At 58.0% G+C, this 16,448-nt stretch overlaps 1 protein-coding gene and 1 non-coding gene across 4 annotated transcripts; one reads left to right on the top strand and one right to left on the bottom strand.

The window, feature by feature from the left end:
• Positions 1 to 90: 90 nt before the first annotated feature.
• On the bottom strand, positions 91 to 12,457 carry LOC133362363 (uncharacterized). 3 transcript variants are annotated; one of them, XM_061581291.1, is made up of 3 exons: positions 11,269 to 12,457; positions 5,621 to 5,706; positions 589 to 1,326 (listed from the first exon to the last, which is right to left on the bottom strand). In XM_061581291.1, exons 1-3 carry the CDS (start codon positions 12,256 to 12,258, stop codon positions 726 to 728), a joined length of 1,677 nt encoding a protein of 558 aa, XP_061437275.1. In that variant the 5' UTR covers positions 12,259 to 12,457; the 3' UTR covers positions 589 to 725. The 3 variants fall into 3 exon arrangements, with proteins under 3 accessions (XP_061437274.1, XP_061437276.1, XP_061437275.1); XM_061581290.1 differs by lacking the exon at positions 5,621 to 5,706 and having other exon boundaries at positions 91 to 1,326; XM_061581292.1 differs by lacking the exon at positions 5,621 to 5,706 and having other exon boundaries at positions 91 to 864.
• LOC133362371 (U6 spliceosomal RNA) lies at positions 3,140 to 3,244 on the top strand. Its single transcript, XR_009757491.1, has one exon. It is a non-coding gene; the product is annotated as a U6 spliceosomal RNA (small nuclear RNA).
• Positions 12,458 to 16,448: the final 3,991 nt, after the last annotated feature.

Raw genomic sequence — 16,448 nt, 5'->3', positions numbered from 1 at the left:
CGTAGGCCTCAGTTGTCGTGTGAGTTCTTCGATCCTTCGGACCGGAGACCACTTGAAGTGGTCTCAGAAGTGGCTCGTGATCATCTCGCCGCCACCACCACCGCACAGACAACCGGCGCGGCTCCACCTCGTCCGCGTTCCGCATCTCATCTTCCTTCCTCTCGTTCCGCAGACGACCTCGGCGGCGGCTCAGACGCGCGGACGTCCCCGGTCGGGCTCGCCGACCCCGTGACCTCCGCCCCGGGTCGTGACCCCGACCCGCATTTCCACTGCGACCTGCGCTCGCGGGACAGCTCCGAGGTGTACCGCTACCCGAGCCCGCTGCACGCCGTCGCCATGCAGAGCTCCGCATTCCTGCACCGGCGAGGCGCCGGCGACGACCGCGACGCCGCCGCGTCGCCCGACGGAAAACCTCCTCCGATGAGCGATGGCGCCCGCCGCCACCGTCGCCACGACGACGCCGGCGCGGACGACGAGGTGACCGCGACCGTAGCGGCGCCACTCGGCGCCGACAAGGCGACCGCCTACATCGCGCTGCTGCAGAGGCGCGAGAGGAAGGCGGAGGCTGCCCGCGCCAACCTGAGCGTGCGGTATGAACCAGCAGTGCCCGTCCCGGCGGCCACGGCGTACGGTGTCGGCGGCGGGGCGGGCGGCGCGGTGGGCTCGGCGGTGGGCGGCGGCGGCGGTGCGCTGCCCGCGCTGGTGCGGCCCGCGTCCATCGCTCACTATGACACCTCGCGCCGCCACCACGACGACGATGACGACGACGGCCATGACGGCGGTGACGATGCCGAGCGGCGGTGGAGAGCGTCTGGCCCCCACGTCCATCCTGGCGCCGGCGATCGTCGCGGGAAATCGCCAAACCTGCAGCAGCAGCAGCAGCAGTCCACCAACGGGGAGCACGAGTTCCGGCGCCGCGCCCTGACCTCCGTCTCCACGGACCTGCGCCCGCAGCGCGGCGCCGGCCGGTGGAGCGCGGCGGCCGAGCCAACGGCCGGCGCCCTGGGCTGGCGGCCGGGCGAGCTGGGCGGGCCCCGGTACCAGCAGCGGGAGGCGCGCATCTGCAAGCTCGGCCACGGCAGCTGGGCCGGCTCCCTGCACAAGTCGGCGGACCTGCGGGGCGGCCACGGTGACGACGGCGACAGCGCCTCCTCCGACCACCGACGGCACCCGAGGAACGCAGCTCGGTCGTCGTCGCCCAAGGGGCACCGGCTGCGCGAGGGCGTGGAGCTCGTGCGGCAGCGCTTCCGCTTGCCGGGGCGGCGCCGGGGCGCCGGCGGGGAAGGCGCCAGCTCCGAGCCGGACGTGTCGGGCGGTGGACGCCAACTAACGGAACGGGAGGAGGTTGCGGGCGGCTCGTCGGTGTTCGATTGCCGCCGGCGATTGGTGCCGCATCCGTCCGAGATCCGCGGCATCGGCGCCGGTGCCGCGGGGACCGGAGCCGATGGATATCGGCGGTGGTGGCTGGTGGAGGTGCCGGTCGGTTCGTGTTGGTAAACGGTGAATTCCCAGGTCCTGTTCGGACACCACTCGCCACTGACGCTGTCCGTGACCAGGGATCTGACTCGGGTCAGATCCCTGGTCACAGTGCGCTGACTGCTGTGTGGGGGGGGGGTTCACAAAGCCATCGATATCTCACGCACGTGATCCCGCGTGTGTTTCATGAGCCTTCACAATCGACGTTGAGCCATTGGTCCGTATCGTTTTTAACTGTTACAGCTCCTCCGGGAAAGTTCGATCATCAAAATAATAATCATCACCAGGTGTGGTGAAAACCACACCTGATGATGGATTCGTTTTAGCGGCGAGCCCAATCGTGTTTTGATTTTGTTGTTGTTGTTGTAACTTTCTGACGTGCCCCAGAGAGCTACCAAGAGAGAGCTTGACAGCTCGTAGAATCCCGCCAGTGTTTATAAATATTACAATTCTGATAGCCAAGCACAATCCACCTTCAATCGGCAGCTCGATGTGCACCTGTTGAGGCTCTCACCTGTCCGGGCTGTTGACGTACGAGAGACAGAGGTCGCAAACGGGTTTTGATTCCTTACCCGTACCCGTACCCGGCCGCACCAGGGTCGCAAATGGATACCCGCACCCGTACCACCGCTCCTCTCCACGATGGAGACCGCTCTACACAGAAACCTGTTTCAAGTGTTCAGGCGTCATTGACGCTCGCCCGGTGGAGCGGTGGCGCCGCGGTTTCAGCGCATTTGCGTTCTGGACCCGGAGAGCCGAGTTCGATTTCCCGAACAGACACTGGAACATGAGCGGGACAGAGGCGTGACATCTTGCACGCGCTGCGCCTCGCCCACCCGCGGGCAACTGGCAATAGCCAGAGGGGCCTCCGCTGCGTGGGCATGGAGAAGGAATGGAACGTGAACACGGCGCAGTTGTGGTCTGGGCCGAGCACGAGACTTCGAAGCGATTTGGCAACAGCGCTCGCGTCGAGCCCAGGGTCTCTCGTGCTGGACGAGAGTTGTCGGCTTCGATGCTCGTGTGCGGAGACACCGAGGCGAGGGGTGTAAGTAGCCGACATTTGGTAAACATGGCACGGGAACAAATGGCACACGTGGACACCGGGACACAAACATTTCACGATGAAACAGGACTCTACTAACAGTTAAAAGTGGTGTGCTAACAGTTATAAGTACTGTACTGACGGTTGTATACAGATATGAATGAAAGAGTTGATTCATCCCAAACCCCGAACCTGTTTCATTGTGCCTTCTTTCTCTCCAGAATTGATCACTCGTGCCATTTTTTCTTCCTTTACCAGTTTTACCTGTGACATTTTTATCTGTTTTACCTGTGCCTAGGTGCCTTCTTCCAATAAATGTTTTTGGAAAAAACCGTGAAACTCAATCAATGGCTGTCTATCTCTCACTCTTCGTGTATCTCTCTCCGTGTCTCTCTCTCCGTGTCTCTCTCTCCGTGTTTCTCTCTCTCCGTGTCTCTCTCTCTCTCCGTGTCTCTCTCTCAGTCTCTCTCTCTCCGTGTCTCTCTCTCTCCGTGTCTCTCTCTCCGTGTCTCTCTCTCCGTGTCTCTCTCTCCGTGTCTCTCTCTCAGTGTCTCTCTCTCCGTGTCTCTCTCTCTCCGTGTCTCTCTCTCCGTGTCTCTCTCTCCGTGTCTCTCTCTCTCTCTCTGATCCGGCCGTACATATACTAAAATTGGAACGATACAGAGAAGATTAGCATGGCCCCTGCGCAAGGATGACACCCAAATTCGTGAAGCGTTCTCTCCGTGTCTCTCTCTCTCTCTCTCCACCTGTTTGGGTGCGGCCGCACGAACCTGTTGCTCCCGCTCCAACGTTGGTGTGGATGGAGGCCTGGGCTCACGTGATAGCCTGAGCCTAGGCTGAGAGAGTGCCCACGCGTTTATAGACGCTTTACCCCGCTTTTTTTTTCGTTTATTGAGTCGTCGTGTTCAACATCCTTCTCTTCCTTCACTGTGAGTTCTCCGTTTCTTTCACGTGGTGCTGGTTTTATTTGTTTTGTGTGTTTTTCTTCCATCCCTACGGCACCACGAGCAGCCTTGGGCCTGCTGTGGCTGCCTCTCTCACCCCCCTCTCTCTCGGTGTGTCTCTCTTTCTGTGTCTCTCTGTTTTTCTGTGTCTCTCTCTCTGTCTCTCTCCTTCTGAGTCCCTCTCGGTGTTTGTCTCTGTGTGTCTCTCTCTCTGTGTCTCTCCCCCCCTCCGTGTATCTCTCTCTGTGTCCCCCCCCCCCCCCCGTGTCTATCTCTGTGTCTCTCTCTGTGTCTCTCTCCCTCTCCGTGTCTCTATCTGTGTGTCCCTCCCCCGTGTCCATCTCTCTGTGTCTCTCTCCCCCCTCCGTGTCTCTCTCTCTGCGCCTCCCCCCCCCCCCGTGTCTGTGTGCTCTCTCTCTGTGTCTCTCTCCCTGGTCTCACTCACTCACTCGCAGCACTCTCTCTTTCTCTCGTGTGGGTTTCCTTTGTTCTTTTTTCTCACTCTTTCTTTCTAGTGAGTTCCTCCTTGGTTTCACGGGTCTTGTGGGTTTAGGTGGGTCTTTATGATTTTTTGTGCATTTATTTATTTATTTTCCCCTCCAATTTATTTGGGGTAGTGCAGCCGCGTTTTGCACGCTAGGGTGCTGTCGCCAAGCATCATGGCACAGTACCCCAAGCTTTAAACCCTCTCGCGAAGGAACGGCGTGATGGTGTTCCCCCCGCCCGAGATCACCGTTGAGGCCGTCGTCGCGGCGGCGGCTGAGGTCATTGGCATGGCGGGCATCCTCGTTAGCGAACGGGAAAATCACGGGGTCGTCCTTTATACGGCGGAGGCCATGGTGGCGCGCCTTGCAGAGACGGAGCTGGACGTGGGGGGGGAGCTGTTTTTACAGTGCACCCCCCTCTCCTCGCCTGCCGTGAAGGTGCTCCTCTCCGGCGCGCCGCCATTCCTGAAATGTGCGGACCTGCAGCGGGACCTCCTCCGCTTAGGCACCGTAGTGTCCCGCGTCATCATGTTGCCATTGCGGACGAGGGACACGAGGATGGCACATGTAATGTCGCTGCGGCGACAGACATTTATGATATTGAAGGACAGGCAATACAGAACTCAACGTGACCCTGAAGTATACCATCGAGGGACACGTTTACACCGTATACGCCTCCACGGCTGTACAGCGTTGCTTCGGCTGCGGCGGCGTCGGCCACACCCGGAGGAGCTGCCCGACCAAGGGCAAGGAGAACGTTGCTCCACCCGTGCCGGCGCACGCTGAGCAGCGGCAGCAGCAGCAGCAACAACAGCAGCAGCAGCAGCAACAACCACAACAACGGCAGCAGCAACAACAACAGCAGCAGCAACAGCAGCAGCAGCAACAACCACAACCACAGCAGCAACAGCAACAGCAGCAGGAACGCGCTGACCCTGCGCCTGGCCGCGCAGAGCCGGCGCCTGAAGGCGACAAAGATGGCTTCGTGCTAGTTAGGTCATGAAAGCGAAAAGCCAAAGCCAGCCGAGCAGAGGGGGGGTGCGACGGCACCTTTCCAAAGCGGGCGGGCACCGCTGGCGGCACCACCGAGCCGGACGGCTGCCCAGAAGGGGCGGCAGGGAGCGGCAGTGAGGGCACGGCGGAGAACACGGTGAGCACAGCCGCCGCCGCCGCCGGCGGCCAAAACCACCCGCCGGATGCGACCGAGGCAGAGGGACGACCACCGGACCCAGCCGCGGCCGCACCGGCACGAGCAGAGGAGCGACTGCGGGCCACTGTCGCGCCTGAGGGCGCAGCGCCACCCGAGGGGACCGCCCCATCGCTCGGCGGGGCGACGACCACGGATCCCGCGGACGAGGCACGCCCCGAGCAGGGTGAGACCCCGGCTCCTTGCAGCGCAATGGAAGAGATGGCGGTCACACCCGAGGGGGACGACGACGTTCTACCCGCCTCGACGTGCGACGGGGAGGGGGCCGCGGAGGCCACAGAAGGAGAGCACCCCGAGCCTGGCGAGACCCCGGTTCCGCCCGGGTCGTCGGAGGAAGTGACGGCCGGAGTACGCGCCGACACACACGGGGACTCTGACGACGAAGAGCAGTCGGGGTCCGACGTCGACGACGAAGGAGCCAGTGAAATGTTTTTTTCGGGAGTAGGAGGGGAGCAGGAGTACGTACCCGAAACCGTCCAAAGCTTCCTCCAATCGTCCTTCAGGAAGCGTCGAGTCAGCGTCCAAGCGAGCTTCCCCGATGTGATGGGCTTCCTGAACACCGCACAAAATATACAACGGGACCCCAATAAATGCGGCTTCAGCCAGCAGAAATGCTACCGGTTGCAGAAGTTTGTACAAAAACTGAGGAAGGGGTGCACCCCCCTTCCGCAGTGACCACCGGTGGCACCCACCCCCCCCCCCTATTGCAATGGCGTCAGGCGTCCGCGTGGCGAGTCTGAATTGCAATAGTGCTCGAAGCGATGAGAAATGGAGACGCATGTGTCGTTTTCTTGTCGACCAAAACGTCGAAGTGGCGCTCCTACAGGAGACACACCTCGATGCCACGCTGCAGGCTCAACGACAACACCTCATGGGCGGCCGGTTCTTCTTTAGCCACGGGGAGGCCAACCGGGGGGGGTCGCGATTGTGTGCGGCAAAAAATTCACTCCTGACCATGTGACCTTTAGGGAGATCGTGAAGGGACACCTGATTACGGCCGAGTTTGTGCTCGGCGACGTCAGGCTGCGGGTAGTCAACGTGTACGCACCGAGCGCGAGCCGCGAGAGGGGGCTCTTCTTCTCGGGCGCACTGAGGGACACCCTGGACGAAGCCGACTCGGACGAGGTGCTCACGATCGTCGGGGGTGATTTTAATTGCACCCTCGACCCGACTCTCGACCGTAATGGCGCCGAGCCTCACCCGGAGACTGCGCAGGCATTGGCTGACATAGTACGGAGGCTAAACCTACTCGACACGTGGCACCTGCAACATCCGGCCCAGCGGCAATATACGTGGTGCCGGTGTGGTGCACAAGGGCGGATTAGCCTCGCACGGCTGGACTGACTCTACGTGAATGCCGACGGTGCTAACCTGCTCGGCGAAAGCAGGGTGGTCCCGTCCGGTTTTTCCGACCACCACCTGGTGTCGGTGCGCTTGCGTCTCCCCCTTCTTGGGCACCGCAGACCCTACTGGCGTTTTAACCTGCAACTCTTAGAGAATGCGGACTTCCAGAGAGCTTTCAGGGCCTTCTGGAAGGGGTGGCTAACACAAAAGGGCAACTTTGACACGCTCCAGCAATGGTGGGATAATGGGAAGGTACAGATAGGGTCACTATGCCAGCGGTTTATGAGCCAGCACGCAGCAGCTAGGCGGGAATGGGAAGAGCGGTTACGGGATGAGTTGCTGGCGCTGGAAGCAGAGCTGGGCTCACCCCAAACTAATGCGGATTACCGCACGCTCTTGGAGCAGCAACGGCTGGTGAGGTCTGTGTCAGACCGCGAAGCCTATAAGGCCTTTGCGAATCAGAGAATGCAACATCTGCTAAAGATGGATGCGCCTACCAAATCATTTTTCAGGCAACAGAGGCAGCCAGTCACCAAAAACCTTATTTCCAGCCTGCAGGCACCGAGTGGTGAAGTCCACACGAGCGACGAGGGCATCGCTAGGGTCGTTAGGGCTTTTTACCAGGATCTGTTTACTGCAGAAAGCATCCAGGGGGATGCTCTTGGGGAATTGTTAGAGGGTGTGCCTAGACTGACCCCTCCCGAGATGGAACAGCTGGAAGGGCTGATCACCCTCCAGGAACTGGAGGCTGCGGTGAGTGGCCTAGCTACTGGGAAGGTGCCTGGGATCGATGGCCTCCCAGCCGAGTTCTTCAAAGCTTTTTGGGGTGAGCTCGGCCCTTCCCTGGTCGAGGTGCTGAATGCGAGTCTAGCAAAAGGGGAGTTGCCGCAGAGTTGCAGGAGAGCAGTGGTTACCCTGTTGCCCAAGAAGGGGGACTTGCGCCTCGCAGCGAACTGGCGGCCGGTGTCCGTGTTATGCACGGACTATAAGATCGTCGCAAAGGCGTTGGTTAACCGGTTGAAGGGCGCGGCGGGGAGGATCATCCAGCCGGAACAGACATGCTGTATCCCGGGGCGGTCTATCCATGATAACATCGGGGTGGTCAGAGACGTGATCGACCTGGCAGACACCCATGGACTGGACACCGGCCTCCTTTTTCTCTATCAAGAGAAGGCTTTTGACCGAGTCAGCCACGACTACATGTATGCGGTGCTAAGGTCTTTTGGGTTTGGCCAGGGATTTATTGCGTACGTGAGGCTCCTCTACACAAATGTGTCCAGCCTCCTCAAGCTGAATAATCGGCTCCGTGCCCCCCTGGTCGTTACGAGGGGTGTTAGGCAGGGATGCCCACTCTCGGGGCTGCTCTATGCGCTCTGCATCGAGCCGCTATTATTAACGCTGAACCGGACCCTGTCGGGCTTCCTTATCCCTGGGACGGAAAATGCTGCGGTAAAGGTCTCGGCGTACGCGGACGACGTGTGCGCGGTGGTCAACGACGCGAGAGACGTGGCGGCGGTGCACAGGGCGGTCGGCCTCTACGAGAGCGCCTCCTCCGCAAAGGTGAACTGGCCAAAGTGCGAGGCGCTGTGTCTGGGGCCGCGGGGGACGATGCGCGCCGTGACGCTCCCAGGGGGGGTGGAGTGGGGCACGGAGGGCACCAATTACCTGGGGGTGTACCTGGGTAACCCGGCCACTGTGGCCAGGAATTGGGAGGATGTGGCGGAGAAGATTGGAGGGAGGTTGCAGGCGTGGGCCCGTTTCGCTCCGCAAATGTCGTACAGGGGACGGGTCCTCGTCGTTAATAACCTGGCGGCGGCCATGCTGTGGCATAAGGCCAGAGTCCTCCACCCCCCAGACTGGCTGTTGACGAAAGTACAGAGGGCTTTCACCGCCTTCGTCTGGCACGGAAGGCACTGGCAGAGGCCGGGGGTCCTCTGTTTGCCAGTGGAGGAGGGAGGCCAGGGCCTAGTGAGCGTCGCCAGCAGGGTGATGGCGTTCAGGGTCCTGGACATAAGGCGCCTGCTGTATGAGCCGGAGGAGCAGCCCTGGAAGGCCCTGGCCCTCGGCTTGCTGAGACAGGCCGGAAGGCTTGGGTACGGCCGCGAGCTCTTCCTGACGGACCTGGGGCTGGTAGACCAGTCGCCGCTGCCGAGGTATTATCGCAGCCTGCTAGATGCTTGGCGTAGTCTTGAATGGGAGAGGGCGCCCGCGGACTATGATGCGAGCCTTTTTCTGCGGGAGCCGCTACTCGCTAACGACCTCTTCCAGGGCCTGAAGGGGGAACGCACCCTGGCCGCGCGGTTTGTTGCCGGAGGGGTGAGCAGGGTCAGCGACCTGGTGGACCCTAGCCGGCGAAGGTGGAGAACGGCTCTGGAACTCTCAGAAGTGGCCGGGCTGCGCTCCATGCTCGCCGGGACCAAACTGTTGCGGGAAGTCCTGCGGGCGATGAAGAGACTCGGAGTGGGGCTGGGAGAGTCGGGCGACAGGGAGGGACCCTCCTTCCCCCAGCTGACCTTCTCCTGTGCCGTCCCCTCTGATCGCGAGGAGGAAAATTATTAAAGATGGAGAACAGCAGGAGTGTCTCGCTGGCGGAAGTCCACAAGAAAAAGCTCTACACCGCCTGCGTAAAGGCGCTGCACTTCCGGGACTTGGAGGAGCTGCCAGACACGAAGTGGAGGGGATATTTCTCTGCCCTGACGGACGCTGGCCCCCAGTGGCGTGATATGTACCGGCCCCCCACTGCCAAAAGATGTGGCGACCTCCAATGGAGAGTAGCGCACTGGACTGTGCCGTCGGCGGTGTGGGTCAGCCGGGCCGTGCCGGGAGCTCCGGACACGTGCGCATTTTGCGGACTGAGGGAGGACCTGGCCCACCAGTTCCTCAAATGCAAGAGGCTCGCCCCGCTGTTCAGTTTCCTGGCGGGGGTGTTCGGGAGACTGGGCACCCCGTTTTGCGAGAGCGGCTTTGTGTACGGAGTGACCGGGACGGGGGGCGACAAGCGGCACGTCGCGAACTTTGTGTGCGCCCAGGCCAAACTGGCGATCTATACGACCCGGAAGCGGAGGCTGGAAGGCGGCAGCGGTAGCTGTGGAGTGCTGGCGATGGTGCAGGCCCTCATAAAGGCGCGGCTCGAGTTAGAGTTCGCCTATTACGGTCATGCCGAGGGGGAGAGTGACTTTTTGAAGAAATGGGGGTGCGCCAAAGACGCTCTGTGTACAGTTGTGCAGAATGCACTGATCTACACGTTTTGACCCCCCCCTCACCCCCCCCCCCCCCCCCGTTTCTTGTCCAGTCGTGCGGGACTGACGCCGCTGTTCGCTTTGTGGTGATTGTCACTGAGACTGAACGCATTTAATTTGTCACTGGTTGCAGAAATGGTTGCTTCCGAGTGGCTTACAAGGCACAGCAATATTCCAGCGCAATTTGCGCTGGGGAAATAAAGTTTTCAAAAGTCAAAGTCTCTCTCTGTCTCGCTCTCTGTCTCTCTCTGTCTCTCTCTCCTCGTCTTCACTGTCGCTGCCCGTCGGAGCTCGGCGTCTGCGGCTCCTCTCCTAGGTGGGCGTCCCCGGCCCGAACGCTCGCAGGAAGCCCTCCTGTGTGGCAGCAGAGAAACAGAATGGAAAGAGAGCCCCACCATCATCATCACCGAGGTGTAAATGCTCTGCTGATATGCGTGGCATTGTCCTTGTGCTGGTCGCCTTTTGGCGTTGTTCTCTGATCTGATACTGGTGGTGAGTCACTGGGTAGAGAGACACTGGGTGGTGAGTCACTGATACAGAGACACTGGGTAGTGAGACACTGGGTAGTGAGACACTGGGTAGTGAGACACTGGTACAGAGACACTGGGTAGTGAGACACTGGGTAGAGCGACACCGGGTAGTGAGACACTGGTGGTGAGTCACTGGTACAGAGACACTGGGTAGTGAGACACTGGGTAGTGAGACACTGGTGGTGAGTCACTGGTACAGAGACACTGGGTAGTGAGACACTGCTAGTGAGACACTGGGTAGTGAGACACCGGGTAGTGAGACACTGGTGGTGAGTCACTGGTACAGAGACACTGGGTAGAGAGACACTGGGTAGAGAGACACTGGGTAGTGAGACACTGGTACAGAGACACTGGGTAGTGAGACACTGAGACACCGGGTAGTGAGACACTGGGTAGTGAGACACTGCTAGTGAGACACTGGGTAGTGAGACACCGGGTAGTGAGACACTGGTGGTGAGTCACTGGTACAGAGACACTGGGCAGAGAGACACTGGGTAGTGAGACACTGGTACAGAGACACTGGGTAGTGAGACACTGAGACACCGGGTAGTGACACACTGGGTAGTGAGACACTGGGTAGTGAGACACCGGGTAATGAGACACTGGTGGTGAGTCACTGGTACAGAGACACTGGGTAGTGAGACACTGGGTAGTGAGACACCGGGTAGTGAGTCACTGGTACAGAGACACTGGGTAGTGAGACAATGGGTAGTGAGACACTGGGTGGTCAGACACTGGGTAGTGAGACACTGGGTGGTGAGACAATGGGTAGTGAGACACTGCTAGTGAGACACTGGGTAGTGAGACACTGGGTGGTGAGACACTGCTAGTGAGACACTGGGTGGTGAGACACTGGTGGCGATTGGAGGACATGGGTCAGATCAACTCAATAACAACCGGTAGGAGGCTGCTAGATTTTGTGCAGACCATGGGCTTGTAATTACCAACACGCTGTTCCAGCGAAATTGTGGTGTTGATGGTGGCGGTGTGTAACCCCTCACCCAGCCTCCCTGTTCCATGAGCCAGGTCTTGCATGTGGTCAACAGCACAGCGGCCACCGCGTCCGTCAAGGGCCAAGTCTCCTCCGAGTCGCCCAGACGACCGGAGGCCCTCAGGTTCTTGACGAGCAGCGCGCAAAACACCACCATGGACAGCACGCAGCCCCAGCTCATGGGCCCCGCGGTGAGAACCTGCCAGGCCAGGGTCACGACCAGCCGGCGCGGGTCCACTTGCTTCGCCAGCTCCTCCGCGCGCCTCACAAAGTCTGGGATGGAGGCTTCGAACTCTGCCAGCAACGCGTCTCCTCGGGTGTCGAGCGCCTCCTGCAGAAGCTCCACACGCATCCGCACCAGCCGCCGGGAGGTCTGGAGCAGCGAGCGCACCTCCCGGAGCTGCCGCTGTATTTGCCGCGCCTGCCGCTGCAGCTCCTGCCACTCCTTGAACTGCTGCAACTGCTGGAAATGCTCCTGCTGCATTTGGTGCAGCTGCTTGAACCGACGCATCAGCTGCACCTCCTGGAGCTGATACTTCTTCTGCAGCTCCTGCAGCAGCTGCTGCTGCTGCTGCACATCCAGGAGCTGCTCCTGCTGCTGCAGCTGCTGCACAAGCTCCTGTTGCCGCTGCACCTGCTGGAGCTGCTCCTGCACCTGCTGCATGTGCTGGAATTGCTGCTGCCAGAGCTTCTCCATCCACTGCTGCTGCTGCTGCTGCGACAGCAGGAGATGTTGCTGCACCGCCGGGAGCTGCTCCTGCAACTGCTGAAGCTGCTGCTGCAGCTGCTGCTGCAGCCCCTGCTGCAGCAGAGGCTGCTGCTGCTGCTCCGTCTGCTGCGTCAGGTGAGCCACGTAGCCGGAGATGAGATCGCCGGTTACGATGGTCAGCAACTGCATCGCTTCATCCTCCTCCTCCTCCTCCTCGCCGCAGCCACCGACCCTCGCCTGAATCTCCCCCGCAGAATGCGACGCGGCTTGGGCAGAGGCCGCAGGCTGCATGGCGGTGTAGGCCTCAGTGGCGGGAATTGACGTCGTTGTTGCTGATTCCGCTGCTGCTGTGGGAGGGTCGTTGATGTCGCGAGGCAATTGAGGAGGTGGAGGAGGTAGAGGAGGAGGTAGAGGAGGAGGTAGAGGGGGAGGTAGAAGAGGAGGTAGAGGAGGTGACGACTTCGCGACTCGATGGAAGCTGTTGGCTTCTACCTCCATTGCGATTTGGTTAACGGTGATGTCGTCGGATCGATCCGTGGATCGATTCCTCCATGCGATTACGTTAGAATCGACTTCGATTGCAAGCCGTCGGTCGATTCTGACCTCGATTCACGATCCTCACCGGGGGGGGGGGTCACAGAGACCCATAGACTACAGTAGAGATAAATAATAATAAATAATGTAAATAATAATAGAAATAAAATAATAAATCACGACGTACAGTTTTTTTTTTTCTGTGCCTTTTTACACCTGATGAAGGAAGTTTGTGTTGCCTCCGAAACGTCGTGATTTATTATTTTATTTATATTATTTATATTTTGTATTTTTACCTACGTGACTTTACCGATAAAACCTACTCCTGGCAGTCACGAAAGCTTCAAATGTAGAATTACTGATAGAGACCCATCGACTCTCTAAGCTGTCTTGTGGTTGTTGTTGTTGTTTGACTTGCATCCCACTGGGATGTTTGCACACAGCGTTGGTGTACACGGTGACTTTTGTCTGCAATATTTTGCTGTGTTTTCTTGGATTTTCTGTTTGCACTCAGTCACATAGTCACTTTAAGATGTTTTTTGTTCATGTTTTTGTTTTTTGTTTGTTTTTTCATTTTGCACGTAGTCACTTTAAGATGTTTTTTGTTCATGTTTTAGTTTTTTGTTTGTTTTTTCATTTTGCACGTAGTCACTTTAAGATGTTTTTTTGTTCATGTTTTTTTGTTTTTTCAGTTTGCACCCGATTCAAGAACCGAATGGCTCACAGGGCTCTACCTAGTACATGAACTTGAACTTGACTCACGCACAGAGACCCATAGACGACACCACGCAGACAGCCAATGACACCTGGGGGCTCTGCCCACGTGGTGCGTAAGCCCTGCCCCCTCCTGACACGTGACCCGCGCTGGGCGTGGCCAGACGCTGTCACGTGGAAGCTGCAGTGGTGCCACGTGTCTCTGTGCTGCTGCTGCTGCTACTTGAAGCCGGTACGGTTATAACAGCAATTGATTAACAGATCACTTGCCTTGACGGCTTAGCGGATCAATTTAGACTTAAAACTTTCGTGACTGCAGGAATTCATATTCTTGGTTCTTTTGGTAAAATCGCGTCGATGGAAAATAAAAAATAAGAAAAAAAATGGAAAATAATAAAAGCAAAACCCGCCATTTTTTCAATATTTTATTATATTTTTTTCTATTTACGTGACTTTATAACAGAAAGAACCAATAATATATCGAGGGTTAGCCGATTTCATTCGTTAATCGATTTGTTGTCTGCTGGGATTTTTGCACACAGAGTTGGTGTAACTGTGATTTTTTTCCTGCAATATTTTGCTGTTTTTCTTGGATTTTCTGTTTGCACTCAGTCACATATTCACTTTAAGATGTTTTTGTTTGTTGCGGTTGTACCCGATTCAAGAGCCGAATGGCTCACAGGGCTATACCTAATACTTGAACTTGAAGTAGCGGTGACGTCACCACGACGCTTGTGCACACACCACACACACAGTCACACACACACACAGTCACACACACAGACACACACCACACACACAGTCACACACACAGTCACACACACACAGTCACACACACAGACACACACCACACACACAGTCACACACACACACAGTCACACACACAGACACACACCACACACACAGTCACACACACAGTCACACACACACACAGTCACACACACAGACACACACACAGACACACACCACACACAGTCACACACACAGACACACACCACACACACGGACACACAACAGTCACACACACAGTCACACACCACACACACAGTCACACACACACACAGTCACACACACCACACACACAGACACACACAGACACACACACAGACACACACACAGACACACACAGACACACACACACAGTCTCACACACACACACAGACACACACCACACACACAGTCACACACCACAGACACACACACAGTCACACACACAGACACACACAACAACAACAACCGCCATTTGCCACATTTTATGTTCGCACTTAGTCACAAAGTCACTTTAAGATGTTTTCTTGTTCATGTGTTTGTTTTTGTTTGTTGCGGTTGCACCCGATTCAAGAGCCGAATGGCTCACAGGGCTCTGTACCTAATACATGAACTTGAACTTGCAGTAGTGCAGCTCAACAGGGGGCGGATTCAGCAAGTTGCAGCATCCTCTTTCGAAGGTGCAGCGACGTCTCTCCAGCAGCAGCAGTAGCAGCATCATCAGCAGCTGCAGTACACGTGCACAATTCATTCCAAGGTGTGGGTGTGTGTGGTGTGTGTGGTGTGTGTGTGGTGTGTGTGACTGTGTGTGACTGTGTGTGGTGTGTGTGGTGTGTGACTGTGTGTGGTGTGTGTGGTGTGTGTGACTGTGTGTGACTGTGTGTGGTGTGTGTGGTGTGTGACTGTGTGTGGTGTGTGTGGTGTGTGACTGTATGTGGTGTGTGTGGTGTGTGACTGTATGTGGTGTGTGTGACTGTGTGTGGTGTGTCTGTGGTGTGTGTGGTGTGTGACTGTATGTGGTGTGTGTGGTGTGTGACTGTGTGTGGTGTGTGTGACTGTGTGTGACTGTGTGTGGTGTGTGTGGTGTGTGACTGTGTGTGGTGTGTGTGACTGTGTGTGACTGTGTGGTGTGTGTGTGGGGTGTGTGACTGTGTGTGGTGTGTGTGACTGTGTTTGTGTGACTGTGTGTGGTGTGTGTGTGATGTGTGACTGTGTGTGTTGTGTGACTGTGTTTGTGTGACTGTGTGTGGTGTGTGACTGTGTGTGGTGTGTGACTGTGTGTGGTGTGTGACTGTGTGTGGTGTGTGACTGTGTTTGTGTGACTGTGTGTGGTGTGTGACTGTGTGTGGGGTGTGTGTGGTGTGACTGTGTGTGTGACTGTGTGTGACTGTGTGTGTTGTGTGACTGTGTTTGTGTGACTGTGTGTGTGGTGTGTGCACAAGCATCGTGGTGACCCACCCCCCCGTGTGCCACAGTGCCGGCCTTGATAAGTGCTGCTACTCGCTAACAGCACTTGCCCCCGACAGTCTGTTAGAGGCTATACGGGGGATCTTTGTCTTTGGCAGTGGCGGTGCACAAGGTGCGTGCAGGAGGTGCGTGCAGGAGGTGCGTGCAGGAGGTGCGTGCAGGAGGTGCGTGCAGGAGGTGCTTGCAGGAGGCCGAACGGCGCCCGGAGGAGATGCGTCCCACGAAGAGCTTCCATGAAGAAGTGCGGGAGCGAGGCGAGAGAGGGATGGGACCAAGGAATTGTGCGCGGGAGGTCGGAGGGAGGGCAGCGAAGGGGGGGGGGGGCAGGTGAAGGTCAGCGAGGGGCAGGAGCTCGGCCTGAGGGGCACGGAACCGGGGCGGAGTCGGGGAGCGGGAGGGGAAGAGGGGAGAGAGAGACGGCGCAGCAAGAGTCGAGGGCCAGAGACGCGGCGAGCGAGAGACGCAGAGACGAGGCGGCGAGGGGAGTACAGCAAGAGAGAGAGAGAGACAACCATCAGAGGAATTTCATTCAACGGTTCTTGAGGCAGAGGTTAGGGGGGTCCGGTTCAGAAGGAGCGAGAGAGACGGGGCGAGAAGAGGGGAGGGGCAGAGACGTCGCGAGAGATCGGCAAAGAGAAGTGGAGGCAAGGGGACGACAGGAAGAGAGAGAGAGACATCAGAGGGCGCCGAACCTTCGTCGATTTATAAGCGAGAGGTTAGGGCGATTCAGTTGGGAAGGAGGGAGAGAGACGGGGAGGCAGGGAGGGAGAGAGACGGGGGCCCAGGGAGGGAGGGAGATGGGGGGGCAGAGAGAGGAGAGATGGGGGGACAGAGAGGGGAGAGATGGGGGGGCAGAGAGGGAGAGGGGGCAGGGAGGGAGAGAGACGGGGGGGCAGAGAGGGGGAGAGAGAGGGGGCAGGGAGGAGAGAGACGGGGGGGCAGAGAGGGGGAGAGATGGGGGGGCAGAGAGGGGGAGAGATGGGGAGGGGGGGGGGCAG

Source organism: Lethenteron reissneri, unplaced genomic scaffold, assembly GCF_015708825.2.
Source record: "Lethenteron reissneri isolate LAM-NWPU_2019-01 unplaced genomic scaffold, ASM1570882v1 scaffold_1456, whole genome shotgun sequence".
NCBI lineage: Eukaryota > Metazoa > Chordata > Hyperoartia > Petromyzontiformes > Petromyzontidae > Lethenteron > Lethenteron reissneri.
This window is presented reverse-complemented; position numbering and strand designations above follow the sequence as displayed.